Here is a 14535-nt window from a genome sequence, read left to right on the forward strand (position 1 = left end):
GGTAGTTGCATGAAAGTTTTACTCAGAATTGTAAACTAGAAATATTTTTATTTATTTACTTAGAAAAGTGAAGAAGGGCTCATTATTAATAGATTCCAGCACTATTGATCCTGCAGTTTCAAAAGAATTGGCCAAAGAAGTTGAGAAAATGGGAGCAGTTTTCATGGATGCCCCTGTTTCTGGTGGTAAGTGGTAGCTAAAATATATGCAAACCTATTTATGTTTATCAGAAGTAGCAATTATGGTTTTGTGGTACCATATGGTTTTGTGGTAGTTATTTTTAGACTTGTTACAGGATTCTCACTCATTAAAAATAAAAACAAACCGACGTGTTATTTAGTACTCTCAAGTCTAGGTAACATTGTTAGTCTTAAATTCAGATAAAAAAGTGTCATAACTTTGAAGTGTTGTGAATTTTTGGTCCATTTACTGTGAATAGGAATATATCAGTTTTTAGAAAAATTTTTTTTGGAACTAATGTAAAAAATAATCAGCTTAAATAATCCTGTAACTGTTAAAGAAATTGAACAAGTGGAAAAAAAGAAAAAAAGTTGTTTCACAAGGGAAACATTGGCTCGATCATTTTACAGATGAATATTACCAAAATTTCAAGGAGCAGATCATCTAAATTTTATACAAACTTTTCCAGAGAATAGGAAAAGAGGAAATACTTCCCAATTCATTGTGTAACACCTGTATAACTCTGATGTTTACACCAGATAGAAATGTTATAAAAAAGAAAAAATAAATGTAGGTTTATTTTAGTTATGAATATAGATGTAAAAACTTTATATTAGCAAACTAAATCCAACCATGTATGAAAGAGATTAAACACTAGAACCAAGTTTCCTTTAGCCCATGTATGCCAAGATGGCTTAATTTTAGAAAATCTGTGCATATAATTTACCATGTTAACATGGTTAAAAGTCATATGATTGTCTCAATTAGAAGAAAAGACCCAGTAATGAAATTCTAAAAAGTTACTATTAACTCATATATTAATAGTGGGTATCTTGGTAGTTTGGAATGGCAGGATTATAGTATGGCTTTTCTGTAATTTCCAAATTTTCCAAAATTACTGTGTAATCAGAATTACTGTGTACACATTTATATTATGTATTTGTAGCAGTATAGCAGTAGGCAGCAGAATAGAATATGAATTTTATTCCAGTTACATTAAACTGGATTGTGGGCTTTAGAATTGAAAAGTAAAATATAGAAATTTAAATCATTTTGTATTTTTTTATAAAGTACTTAATGATCTTGTGAAGGTACCTTATATCCCAAATGATTTTTGAATATAGGTGGAGGAATAAATAATTGCTAGCTCTTCTGATTGTTATATTGAATTACTTAAATAGGATTTAGGTATAAAGATTTATGATGTGGTATAGGTACTTTGAGTAAAAGTACCTACAAAATACTAATAAGCGGTTTTAAGGTTGGTGTTTGTGTGGTTTTTATTGGATGGAATTAATAAACTGAACAGGTCCTTCTTAGGTGGTTCTACAGTTGAATTTGAGAATTGGTGTGGTACAAATGTTCTTGCCATTGATTGATTTTCTTTGGCCTCAGGAGTACAACCTGAAATTATAATCTGATAATAAAAAATACCAATTTGGGTTTTAAACATTATTTTAACCTTTAAAATACAATCTTGTGAGAAAACTTTGAAATTACTCTTTTGGCCGGGCGCGGTGGCTCAAGCCTGTAATCCCAGCACTTTGGGAGGCCGAGATGGGCAGATCACGAGGTCAGGAGATCAAGACCATCCTAGCTAACACAGTGAAACCCCGTCTTTACTAAAAAATACAAAAAAAAAAACCTAGCCGGGCGAGGTGGCGGGCGCCTGTAGTCCCAGCTACTCGGGAGGCTGAGGCGGGAGAATGGCGTGAACCCAGGAGGCGAAGCTTGCGGTGAGCTGAGATCCGGCCACTGCACTCCAGCCTGGGCGACACAGTAAGACTCTGTCTCAAAAAAAAAAAAAAAAAAAAAAAAAGAAATTATTCTTTTGTTCTTGTCAAGCAATTTTTAAACTTTGGTTTGTTGTTTTAGTGTACAAAAATGCTAATATAACTGAATACACCTGAATCTGCACTATATAGTAGATTAAAAGCTTTGTGCAGGGATGATTTGTGGCAATTTATTGGTTGACACATGATCATTATGAGGTTGACCAGTATATAATAACAGCTTATTTATATTGGTCTTATTGTTATTATGTTTATATTTTTTAACATGGTATGTTACAAACTGTTCCACCTTCCCACTTAAATGGGCTGGTTTAAAAATTATTGTATTTTAACTAAATAAAGTTAAACCAAAGTGTTATAGGACTACTGGGTTTGATTGCTTGTTGCATGGTAACAGATCAGTATGCAGACACAATGGGAGTTGCAGTAGAGGAAGAATTTAATAATTGTAGGGCAGTCAAATGAGACAGAGGAACCTTCAAATCCTCCTCCCTCAAGGGTTTGGGGATGGAGCTTGTAAAGGGTCTGAACAGGTAGGGCTAAAATGTGGGGATTGCTGATTGGTCAGGAAGCAAGGGGTGAATTCCTGGGACAGGGAGATGAAGAAACCGCGTTCCTTTGTGGAGTTCTTTGGTTCCTTGGTTGATGTCTTTAGACTGGTAGGCTTCAGCCATTCTGCTGGAATTCAGGACCTGAAAATACCATAAGTAATTCTTGGGTAAAAAGGTCCAGTGTCAGAGATTCTGTCTGTAGGAACAATGGGGGAGTAGGTGGTCAACATGCCACATGACCCTTGGTTACTTACCAGCTACAGGGAAATGGATTGAAGTACCTCAGTGCACCCTGGTCAATGCCTGACTATAATTCTGCCTAAAGCCTCGCTTGTACTTCTCCATCAACTCTGTGAGGGTGGTTTCAAAAGGGATGTGGGAAAAGCATGGCTTAGATACCCAAAATGGGCCCACAGTTTTATAGAAGTCCTGTGTTCATCAATCTTGAAACGTGGAGTCTTTGAGATCATTTAAACAGAACTTGAGGAATTTCTCCCTATCCCTTCCTCCCAAGTCTTCATCTATTTCCTATTCCAGACTTTTAAAAATGCATCATGGATTTATATATAGGTACATACAAATAGAGTAGTATTCTAAAACTGTAAATGGGAACATACTATACTTCTATTATTCTGTGGTTAGTATTTTATTTTATTTATTTATTTATTTATTTATTTATTTATTTTTTATTATTATACTTTAAGTTCTAGGGTACATGTGCATAACGTGCAGGTTTGTTACATATGTATACTTGTGCCATGTTGGTGTGCTGCACCCATCAACTCGTCAGCACTATGGTTAGTATTTTAAAGAGAAGTTTTTTTAAAAAACTCAGGTGAATTTAAAATAGTATTGATTTTTGAGAAGCAATTGGTTTATTCAGTCAAGCGTTTCCCCCTACTTCCTGCTAAGTATTATTCTGGGGAGTAAAGTAAGAATTATTACTTAATCATTTTTCTAGCCTATGGAGTAGCAGATTGAAAGTTTTCCTCAGGTTTCATTTTGATACTTATTAGACCCACTGTGTAATGGCTCCTGCATACATTATCCTTATTAGAAAGAATATAATTATATTTAAGTGCTGTATGACTTCTTCTAAAAATCAAAAGTAAGTAGTGCTTAAACTGTTATATTTATCCTGAAACCAGTGTGAAGAACGACTTTAATATTGGTGTAGTTATCACTTTATAGTATAGATAGTGGTTTATAAAGCACTTTGGTGTGCCTCAGCCTATTTGGTGCTATTTGTTTGCTCTAATTTTAATTTTTGTGGGTATATACTAGGTGTATATACTTACAGGGTAGATGAAATGTTTTGATACTGGCATGTACTGCGTAATAATCACATCATGTAAAATGGGGTTGGTGCTTCTTTTTGAAGTAGTCAAACTGTACATTTTTTTTTTTTTTTTGAGACAGAGTCTCCCTCTGTCACCCAGGCTAGAGTGCAGTGGTGCGATCTTGGCTCACTGCAACCTCTGCCTCCTGGGGTCAAGCGATCTTGGCTCACTGCAACCTCTGCTTCCTGGGGTCAAGCAATCTTGGCTCACTACAACCTCTGCCTCCCGGGGTCAAGCAGTTCTCCCTGCCTCAGCCTCCCGAGTAGCTGAGATTACAGGCGCCTGCTATCACACCCGGCTAATTTTTGTATTTTTAGTAGAGACAGGGTTTCGCCATGTTGGCCAGACCTTTTGTGATCTGCCCTCTTCAGCCTCCCAAAGTGCTGGGAATACAGGCGTGAGGCACCATGCCTGGCCTTGATGTGTATATCTTTATCAGAGCCCACATCACACTGTGTTTATAGGCTATGATTCTCTTCCTCTTGAGTTTAAGCTTTTTAAGTGCAGGGAGTAAGTTTTTTTCCCCAGTTTTTAAAATTAAATATTGAATATATGTACAAGATATTTATAAAATATATGTGCAGTATAAAGTATAAGTATACATTGAACTAATACGTACCCCCTACTCAGTTTAAGAACTAGAGCCTTACTATTTATTTCCTTTGAAGTTCTTGCTTCCCTGATCCTATTTTCTTTTCTCTCTGATGAGAGGTAACCAGCTTCCTGAATTTCATGTCTCATTCCTATGCTTTTTTTTTTTTTAATAGTTTAGCTCCATATGTTTTTATTTCTAAACAGTAGTTTATTTTCCATCTTTGGAACATTGTAGAAATGGAATCATAATGAGCATATTCTGTGACTTGCTTTTTCACTTTACATTGTATTTCTGAATTTCATCCCTGGTGTTACTGGAGCCATTGGCTTACTTGGTGCCTGTGTGAGCATTAGAAAGGGCACCTGTCTGTACCAAAATAGCCCTTCAGACAAGCAGAATGAACCTTTGTATAAAGAAAAAGGTATGCCTTTCTGTGGACACATGTGGCCTTACGTCAGGCTTTGCGGTTTGACACACTGAATGTAGATTAAATATCAGCCCCTGCTCACCTGTTTGGCTAGATGCCCATGTGCAGTACATAAAATGTATCTCCATTACATGGTTGTTACATGTAGTTCATTAATTTTAACTGCTCTGTAGTATTCTATATAAATACATCACTATTTCTTCTTTCTATTGTGATATACATTTGGATTATTTCCAAGTTTTAAAAAAATTCACATTCTTACACGCTATGAAACGTGTCTTTTTAGTCTTTGTTTTTCCAGTGTAATGCTTAGAACATGGTTGGTCTTCAGTAAATGTTTAAAAACTTGGGTTGACTTCAACTGGAAAAACAACCATGTGAAAATAGACAGGATAAACAGTGATACTCCCATTTTACCAAGGATGGAAGTAACACCAAGAGATATTGGATAACTTACCTCAAGACCATACTATTAATTACTGGCAGAATAATAGTATATTGAAGGACTGATATGATAGTTCTTTTGGTTTTTTTTTTTTTTTTCAACTTTTAGAAACTGATGTTTATTTTCCATCAACCATTTTTCCATGTTGCTTAAGAGCCGGTGCAAGAACAGCTTAAGACCATTCAGTGGTTCCTCCTACCCATTCAGTGGCCTGCGCAGTGGGAGCTGCAGACCAGTCTTCCGTGGCAGGCTGAGCACTCCAGTCTTCAGTAGGGACCTGCTGAATAGGCACAGAGCACACCTGCACACCTTCAGACAGTCTGCAACCTCAGGCTGAGTAGCAGTGAACTCAGGAGCTGGAGCAGTCCATTCACCCTGAAATTCCTCCTTGGTCACTGCATGATAGTTCTTTAATGCATATTCTACTGTATTAGGAAATAATATTTTCTAAAGAGTTCTCATGTATTTCAAGAGGGAAATAAAGATTGCTAAATGGAAGAATTAGTGACCTTAGGGCTGAGCAGCAGATGAACATTCCAGCTAGACTCAATCTAAAGTGCTTACCAACAGAATTGTGAACAAGTAAGGCCACTAAATTTGGGGGTGGGTGTTATGTAGCAGTAAATAATGGATGCAGCCAATAAAGTTGATATTTCCAAAATTATGTAGTAATGTTGCTTGTATTATCAGTGTGCTACCTGTGCTTATTTAGTACAAGTGTTATAAACTCTTTCTGAAGGAGAATAATTGTAATGTGGTTTTGATACGAAGGCCAGCTTGACATTACTGTAGCCTTGGAATGTTTCGAAGTCAGGTAATGTGGCATCTCTAGCTTTGTTCTTGTTGCTGAGGATTGATTTGAATATTCGGGCTCTTTTCTGGTTCCATATGAATTTTAGGATTTTTTTCCTAATATTGTGAAAAATAACTTGGTAATTTGGTAGAGATTGCATTGAATGTTTATATTGCTGTGGGCAATATGGTCATTTTAACAATATTAATTTGGCTGGGCACGCGGTGGCTTATGCTTGTAATCCCAGCACTGGGAGGCCTAGGCAGGTGGATCACCTGAGCTCAGGCATTTGTGACTAGCCTGGGCAACATGGTGAAACCCTGTCTCTACTAAAAATACAAAAATTTGACTGGCCGCAGTGGTGTGCGCCTATGGTCCTAGCTACTTGGGAGGCTGAGGCAGGAGAATCAATTGAGCCTGGGAGGCAGAGGTTGCAGTGAGCTGAGATCGTGCCGTTGCACTCCAACCTGGGTGACAGAGTGAGACCTTGTCTCAAAAAACAAAAAACAATATTAATTCTTGTGATCTATGAGCATGTCATGTTTTTCCATTTGGTTATGTCATCTTCAATTTCTTTCATCGGTGTTTTGCAGTTTTTCTTGTAGAGATCTTTTACCTTGTTAGTTAAATTTATTCTTACCTTATTTTTCATAGCTATTATAAGTGGGATTGCCTTCTTGATTTTCTTCTCGGCTAGATCACTCTTGGTTTATAGAAATGCTACTGATTTTCGTGTGTTGATTTTGTATCCTATAACTTTACTGAATTTACTTATCAAATCTAAGACTTTTGGGTTGAGTTTTAGGTCTTTCTAGGTGTAAGATCTTTTCATCAGCAGAAAGGGACAATTTAACTTCCTTTATTCCAATTTAGATGACTTTCATTTCTTTCTCTTTCCTGACTGCTCTGGCTAGGCCTTTCAGTACTGTGTTAAATAGGAGTGGTGAAAGCGGGTATCTTTGTCTTGTTCCAATTCTTAGAGAAAAGTCTTTCAACTTTCCCCCATTTAGTATGTTGTTAGCTGTGGGTTTGTTTTATATGGCCTTTATTATTTTGAGGTATGTTCCTTCTATGCCTAGTTTGTTGCATGTTATTATCATGAAGGGATGTGGAATTTTATCAAATGCATTTTCTGTGTCTATTGATCATATGGTTTTTGTCCTTCATTCTGTTGTTGTGATGTATCACATTTATTGATTTGCATAGAACCATCCTTACATCCCTAGTACAAATCTCACTTGATCGTGGTGTATTATCTTTTTGATGTGCTACTGGATTCTGTTTGCTAGTGTTCTGTTGAGAATTTTTGCACCTGTGTTCATCAGGGATATAGGCCTGTAGTTTTCTTTTTTTGTTGTGTCCTTGTCTGATTTTGGGATCAGGGTGATTCCAGCTTCACAGAATGAGTTAGGGAGAATTCTTCCCGTTTTTGGGAATAGTTTCAGGAAGATTAGTATTAGTTCCTCTGTATGTTTGGTAGAACTCAACCGTCAGTTTGTCTGGGCCTGGACTTTTCCATTTTGAAAGATGTTTTATTATTCATTCCATCTTGCTAGTCATAATGTCAGTTCAGGTTTTCTGTTTCTTTCTGATTCAATCTTGATAGGTTGTATGTTTCTAGAAATTTTTCATTTCCTGTAGGTTTTCCAGCTTTTTAAGCATATGATAGTTCATAATAGTCTCTGATGATCTTTTGTATTTCTGTGGTATCAGTTGTAATGTGTCATTTTTCATTTGATTTTATTTGAGGCTTCTCTCTTCTCTTCCTGGTTAAAACCAGTGGTTTATCAATTTTATTTATCTTTTTGAAGAGCCAAATTTTTGTTTTGTTGATCCTTTGTATTTTTAAGTCTCTATTTCATCTAGCTCTGCTCTGATCTTTATTATTTATTTTCTTCTGTTCATTTTATGTTATGTTATAATCTTTGGGCATTTATTGCTATAAACTTCCCTTTTAGTACTGCTTTTGCTGTATCCCACAGGTTTTGGTATTGTTGTGTTTCTGTTTTCATTTGCTTCAATAAATTTTTTAATTTCCATATTTTCTTTTTTTCTTTTAAATAACTCTTGCCCTGTCATCCAGGCTGGAGTGCAGTGGTGCGATCACAGCTCACTGCAGCCTTGGCCTCCTGGACTCAAGGGATCCTCCAGCCTCAGCCTCTCAAGTAGCTAGGACTACAGGTGTGCACTACCACACCTGTCTAATTTTTGTAGAGACGGATTCTCACTGTGTTGCCCAGTCTGGTCTTGAACTCCTGGGCTCAAGTGATCCTCCCATCTTGGCCTCCCAAAGTGCTGGGATTACAGCCATGAGTCATGGTGGCCAGCCTTTATTTTCATCTTAATTTCTTAGTCAACCCAATGGTCATTCAGAAGCATGTTCCCCCCCGACCCCACCCATGTATTTGTAGAATTCTTCTTGGTATTGATTTTAGTTATATTTTATTGTGGTGTGAAGAGATACTTAACAGGTTTTCAGTTTTTTGTTTGAGACTGAGTCTCACTTTGTTGCCCAGGCTGGAATGCAGTGGCGCCATCTCGGCTCACTGCAACCTCCACCTCCCAGGTTCAAGCAATTCTTCTGCCTCAGCCTGCTGAGTAGCTGGGATTACAGAGTTGTGCCACCACACCTGGCTCATTTTTGTAATTTTTAGTAAAGACGGGGATTCACCATGTTGGTCAGGCTGGTCTCAAACCACTGACCTCAAGCGATCTGCCCGCCTTGGCCTCCCAAGCTGCTGGGATTACAGGTGTTAGCCACCACGCCTGGCTGTTTTCAGTTTTTTTAAAAGTTATTCATACTTATTTTGTGGCCTAATAAAAGGTCTTTTCTGGAGAATGTTCCATATACTGATGAAAAAAATGTACATTCTGCAACTGTTGGATAAAATGTGCTGTAAATGTCTGTTAGGTCCATTTTGTCTGAACTCCAGTTTAAATTCGACATTTATTTCTTGACTTCCCGTCTAGGTGAGCTGTTTAACATTGTGAATTGGGTGTTGAAGCCCCGAACTATTATTGGATCTCTCTTTTAGATCTAGTAATATTTGCTTTATGAATCTGGGTACTCCAGTGTTGGGTGCATATAAATTTGGAATTGTTATATCATCTTGCTGGATTGATTCCTTTTTCATTATTTAATGCCCTACAATTAATGATTGTCTTTTTTTATTGCTCTTTATTTAAGTCTATTTTTTTCTGATGTAAGTATAACTATTCTTGCTTGCTATTGGTTTCTGTTTGCATGGAATATCTTTTTCCATTCTTTTACTTTAACTGTGTATGTGTCCTTATTAGTGAAGTGAGTTTCTTGTAAGCAGTTGGATTGTTTTGTTTTTTTAATCCATTCAACCACTGTGTATCTTTTAACTGGAGAATTTAATCTGTTTAGTTACTATCAAGATTATTATTGATATGAGAGGCTTTGTCCCTGTCATATTGTTAATTATTTTACAATGGTGTTATATATTTTGTTTCTTTCTTTTTCTCTCCTTGTTAGTCATTATGGCATGGTGGATTTCTGTATTGATACCATTTGAGTCCTTTTTTCTTTGTGTGATTGCTTTGCCAGTGAGTTTTATACTTTTGTGTATTTTCATGATAGTAAATGTCTTTTTGCTTCCAGGTTTAGGACTCCCTTGATTATTTCTTGTAGGGCTGGGCTAGTGGAATGAATTCCTTGAGCATTTGCTTCACTGGAAAATATTTTATTTCTTCTTCATTGTGAACAGTAATTTTGTTGGATACAGTATTCTTGGCTGCCAGGTTTTTTTTTTTTTCTTCCTGTCAGCACTTTGAATATATTATCCTATTCTCTTCCGGCCTATAAAGTTTCTGCCGATAAATCTTCTGTTAGTCTGATGGGGTTCCCTTTATAGGTGACCAGGTGCTTTTGTCTTGCTGTTTAGCTTAGACTTTATTTATTTTACGGCCGGGCGCGGTGGCTCACACCTGTAATCCCAGCACTTTGGGAGGCCGAGGTAGGCATATCATGAGGTCAGGAGATCGAGACCATCTTGGCTAACACGGTGAAACCCCATCTCTACTAAAACTACAAAAAATTAGCCGGGTGTGGTGGCGGGTGCCTGTAGTCCCAGCTACTTGGGAGGCTGAGGCAGGAGAATGGCGTGAACCCGGGAGGCGGAGCTTGCAGTGAGCCGAGATTGCACCATTGCACTCCAGCCTGGGCGACAGAGCGAGACTCCATCTCAAAAACAAACAAACAAAAAAGACTTTATTTATGTATTTATTAGAAACAAGGTCTCAGTCTGTTGCCCCTGTTGGAGTGCAGTGGTGTGATCAAAGTTCACTGCCCTGGGTTCAAGTGATTCCCCCCAACCCCAGCCTCCTGAGTAGCTAGAACAACAGGTATGCATCACAATGCCCAGCTAATTAAAAATTTTGTAGTGATGGGCTCTCAGTATATTGCCCAGGCTGATCTCAAACTCCTGGGCTCAAGCGCTCCTCCACCTTGGCTTCCTAAAGTGTTGGGATTACAGGAGTGAGCCACCATATCCCACTGGCTTCGACTTTAGCCAGTCTGATTAAAATGTGTAGTGAAGAAGATCTTTTAGCATTGTATCTTTCTGGGAATTGCTGAACCTCCTGTACCTGAATATTTAAATTTCTTGCTAGACTTAGGAAGTTTTCACCTATTCTTTTGTTAAATAGATTTTCTAATCTTTTCACTTTTTCTGTGGGTTTGAAGATACTGATAATTTGTATATTTGGTCACTGTATGTTATCCCAAATGTCATGAATGCTTTACTCATTCTTTTTAATTATTTATTTTTGTCTGACTGCATTATTTCAAAAAATCTGTCTTCAAGTTCTGAGCTTTTTATCTTCTGCTTGTCTAGTTTATTGTTGAAACTTTCTAATGTATTTTATATTTCCTTTGATAAATTCTTCAGTTTCAGAGTTTCTACTTGTTGCTTCTTAAAGATATCTATCTCTTTGGTAAATTTCACATTCATGTCCTTAATTGTTATTCTGATTTGTTTGCATTGTGTTTTAGAATTAATCTGTTTTTCACTGAGCTTCTTTAAAATCAGTATTTTGAATTTATTATCTGGAATTTTGAAGATTTTAAAAAATTAATATATATTGTTGGAGAATTGGTGTATTCCTTTGGAGATGTCATATTTCCTTGCTTTTTCATGTTTCCTGTCTCCTCATATTGATATCTATGCATCTGGTGTAACAGTCTCTTCCTCCTATTTTTGAATTTACTTTTTGTAGGGGAAGACTTTTTCTTAAAGGTGTATCTGTGATTTCATGATTGAGCAGGGCTCTTTGGCTTTGATTATGGTTGCATGCAGTATTATAGTCACTGCATGGTTTCCTTGGCTGTAAATAGCTTTACTAGTATCTGTTATTTCCTTGGAGGATTAGGGTGAAGTTATTAGTGGAAACTGTGGTGAAGTTGCGGTGTGGCCTGGGAAGCCAGGTAGGCCAGTCTTCAGGCCCTAGTGGTGGCAGCAGTGGGTTTGTGCATGCTTTGTTCCCCAGGGCAGTGTGTGATTGATACAGTTTGGATATTTGTCTCCCCAAGAATGTAATCCCCAGTGTTGGAGGTGAAACCTGGTGGGAGGTCATGGGGGCAGATTTCTTATGAAAGTTTTAATACCATCCCCTTGGTGCTGTCCTCGCAATAATGAGTAACTTCTCAGGACACCTGGTTGTTTAAAAGTGTGTGGCACCTTCCCCCTTCTCTCTTGCTCCCACCTGGTCATGTAATATGCCCTCTCTCCCTTTGCCTTCCACCATGAGAAAAAGCTCCCTGAGACCTATCCAAAAGCTGTGCAGATACTGGGGCCATGCTTCCTGACAACCTGCAGATCCAAAAGCCAATTGAACCTCTTTTATTTATAATACCCAGCCTCAGGTATTTCTTTATAGCAATGCAAGAACAGCCTCATACATGCTGGCACCTGTGTCAGTGGTTACTGACAGACCAATTCTTGATGCCTTCACATGGCTCACTCCAATGCCAGTAGTGGCAGTGGGGGCTGGGTAGGTGAGCAGGTTCTCATATCCCTGGCCAGCTGGAGTGGTTTGGGCAATGGCAATAGTGGTGGTTTGATTACCTTCTGGGTCCCTATCTGTGTGGGCTGGTGATGGTGGTGACTGCAATTCTGGTGGTGGCTGCAATACAGGGTCACCCCCAACAGCCCCAGACATGCTGCTACCAGGCTTTCCTGCTGTCTATAGCAGCAGTGCTGCCGTGCTATACAGAGTGGTGTAGGGGCCCTGCCTTTGCATGTGAGCCTTAGCATGGAGGCCATGCTGCCAGTGGGGTTTCAGTCACCACTCACTGCCCCTGACTGGTAGCCCTCCAGCTTGCCTAGCCCAGCCTCCGGTGATAGCAGGAGCAAGTGCGCAGAGCAAGGGGAAGGGTACCATGCTCTGTGTGAGAGCTCTATCACAGAGGCTGTTCCACCCATAGGGGAAGAGTTCACTCTCCCTTTGCAAAGCCAAGCACAGGGTTTGTGAATTGTTGGGCTTGGAGTCACTTCTCACAGCCCCGGACAGGGAGCTCTCAGACACTGTAGAGTGTGCTTCGGTTTCCTTTGTCCCAGGTACTGCCTTTCAGTGCACTGTACCATTTTTTTCCTGGGGAGTAGTATACCCTGTGGGTTAAAGTCCTTTGGATTCAACCAGTGCTGTGCCACCACAGCCATTCAGGTCTTGGGGGATGGCAAATGGCCCAGGATGAGTTTCCTGTCTGGTGCAGTGCCTGCCCTTGCAGGGTTTCCAGATCTCCACCTGCGCTAGTGTCAGGGTTCATGTAGGTAGAGGGGCTTTCTTGTGGTTCAGATGGCAACAGTCCATTGCAGAGACATGGACTGCTGAAGCTCTTTTACTTACCATTTTCCTGTAATACAGAGTCCCTCGGGGCTCTTGGTTGATCTTGGTTAAGCTGGCTGCTTTCTTTCTTCTCTTTCTATGCTTCTGGTGTTTGCTGTGAATTCACCCTTGGACTCTAGTGTTCTCTTCTACTTGAGGTATTTTTATTCCTAATTTTGGCTTTTCTTTCTGAAGAGGGTGGCTGTCTGATATCTGTCGTCAGCCATCTTCAACCAGGTAACTGAGTTTTGACCAAGCTGGTGAAAATTTAATAAAAGTTGTTACAGTGTTCTTCGGACTGCTGGGATCAAATGCAGTGTTGTGTCACTTAATGTTAAGCAATTTCATCATTGTTCAAATATCAGAGTGTGCTTACACAAATCTGAATCTAGGCTGTATGGCCATAGCCTATTGCTCCTAGGCTGTAAACCTATACAACATGTTACTGTACTGAATACTGTAGGCAGTTATAACACAATAGTATTTGTGTATCGAAGCATATCTAAACCTAGAAAAGATACAATATTAAATACAATATAAAAGATAAAAAATGGCACACCTGTATAGGACCACTTACCATGAATGGAGCTTGTGAGTCTGGAAATTGCTCTGGATGAGTCGGTGAGTGGTGAGTGAATGTGAAGGCCCAGGACGTTACTGTACACTGCTGTAGACTTGATAAACACTGTATACTTAGGGTACACTAAACTTAGAAAACATATTTTTCTTTCTTCAGTAATCAACCCCAGCTTACTGTAACATTTTTACTTTACAAACTTAAATTTCTAGAAAACTTTCTGACTCTTATAATAATACTCAAAACAGCAACACATTATACAACTGTACAAAAAATATTTTTTCCTGATATTCTTATTTTATAAGCTTTTTTTCTATTAATTAAAATTTTTTTTTTCCTTTTAACTCTTTTCTAAAAAAGGAAGACACGGGGGCTGGGCGTAGTGGCTCATGCCTGAAATTCCAGCACTTTGGGAGGCCAAGGTGAACACATCATTTGAGCCTAGGAGTTCAAGACCAGCCTGGGTAACATGGCAAGACTCCTTCTCTGCAAAAAATACAAACATCAGTTGGGCGTGGTGGCGTGCACCTGTAGTCCCATCTACTTAGGAGGCTGAGGTGGGAGAGTCGATTGAGCCTGGAAGATTGAGGGTGCAGTGAGTCATGATGGCACCACTGCATTACAGCCTAGGCGACAGAAAAACCCTATATTTAAAATAAAACAAAAAGAGCAACGAAGACATGGACACACACATTAGCCTGGGCCTTTCCTAAGCCTTCACATTCACTCATAGGATATTACTGTGCTATGGTTTGGATGTATGAGCTCTCCAAACCTCATGTTGAAATTTGATCCCCAGTGTTGGAGGAGAGGCCTCATGGGAGGTATTTGGGCCATGGAGGCAGATTCCTCATGAATAGATTAATGCTATTCCTTGCAGGTGAGGAGTGAGTGAATTCTCAGTCTTAATTCCCGCGATATCTGGTTGTTAAAATGAGTTTGGCTCCTTCCCCTTTTTTCTCTTGCTTCCTCTTTTGCCCTGTGA

The 14535-nt window shown here is 38.8% G+C and overlaps 1 protein-coding gene across 1 annotated transcript in view; it reads left to right on the forward strand.

The window, feature by feature from the left end:
* HIBADH (3-hydroxyisobutyrate dehydrogenase) overlaps positions 1-14535 on the forward strand; it is a 141758-nt gene that overhangs the window by 33673 nt on the left and 93550 nt on the right. Inside the window, exon 4 of the mRNA XM_023225926.1 lies at positions 64-185. Coding sequence (XP_023081694.1) covers positions 64-185 — 122 coding nt within the window. The remainder of the gene's footprint in view (positions 1-63; positions 186-14535) is intronic.

Source organism: Piliocolobus tephrosceles, chromosome 8, assembly GCF_002776525.5.
Source record: "Piliocolobus tephrosceles isolate RC106 chromosome 8, ASM277652v3, whole genome shotgun sequence".
Classification (NCBI taxonomy): Eukaryota; Metazoa; Chordata; class Mammalia; order Primates; family Cercopithecidae; genus Piliocolobus; species Piliocolobus tephrosceles.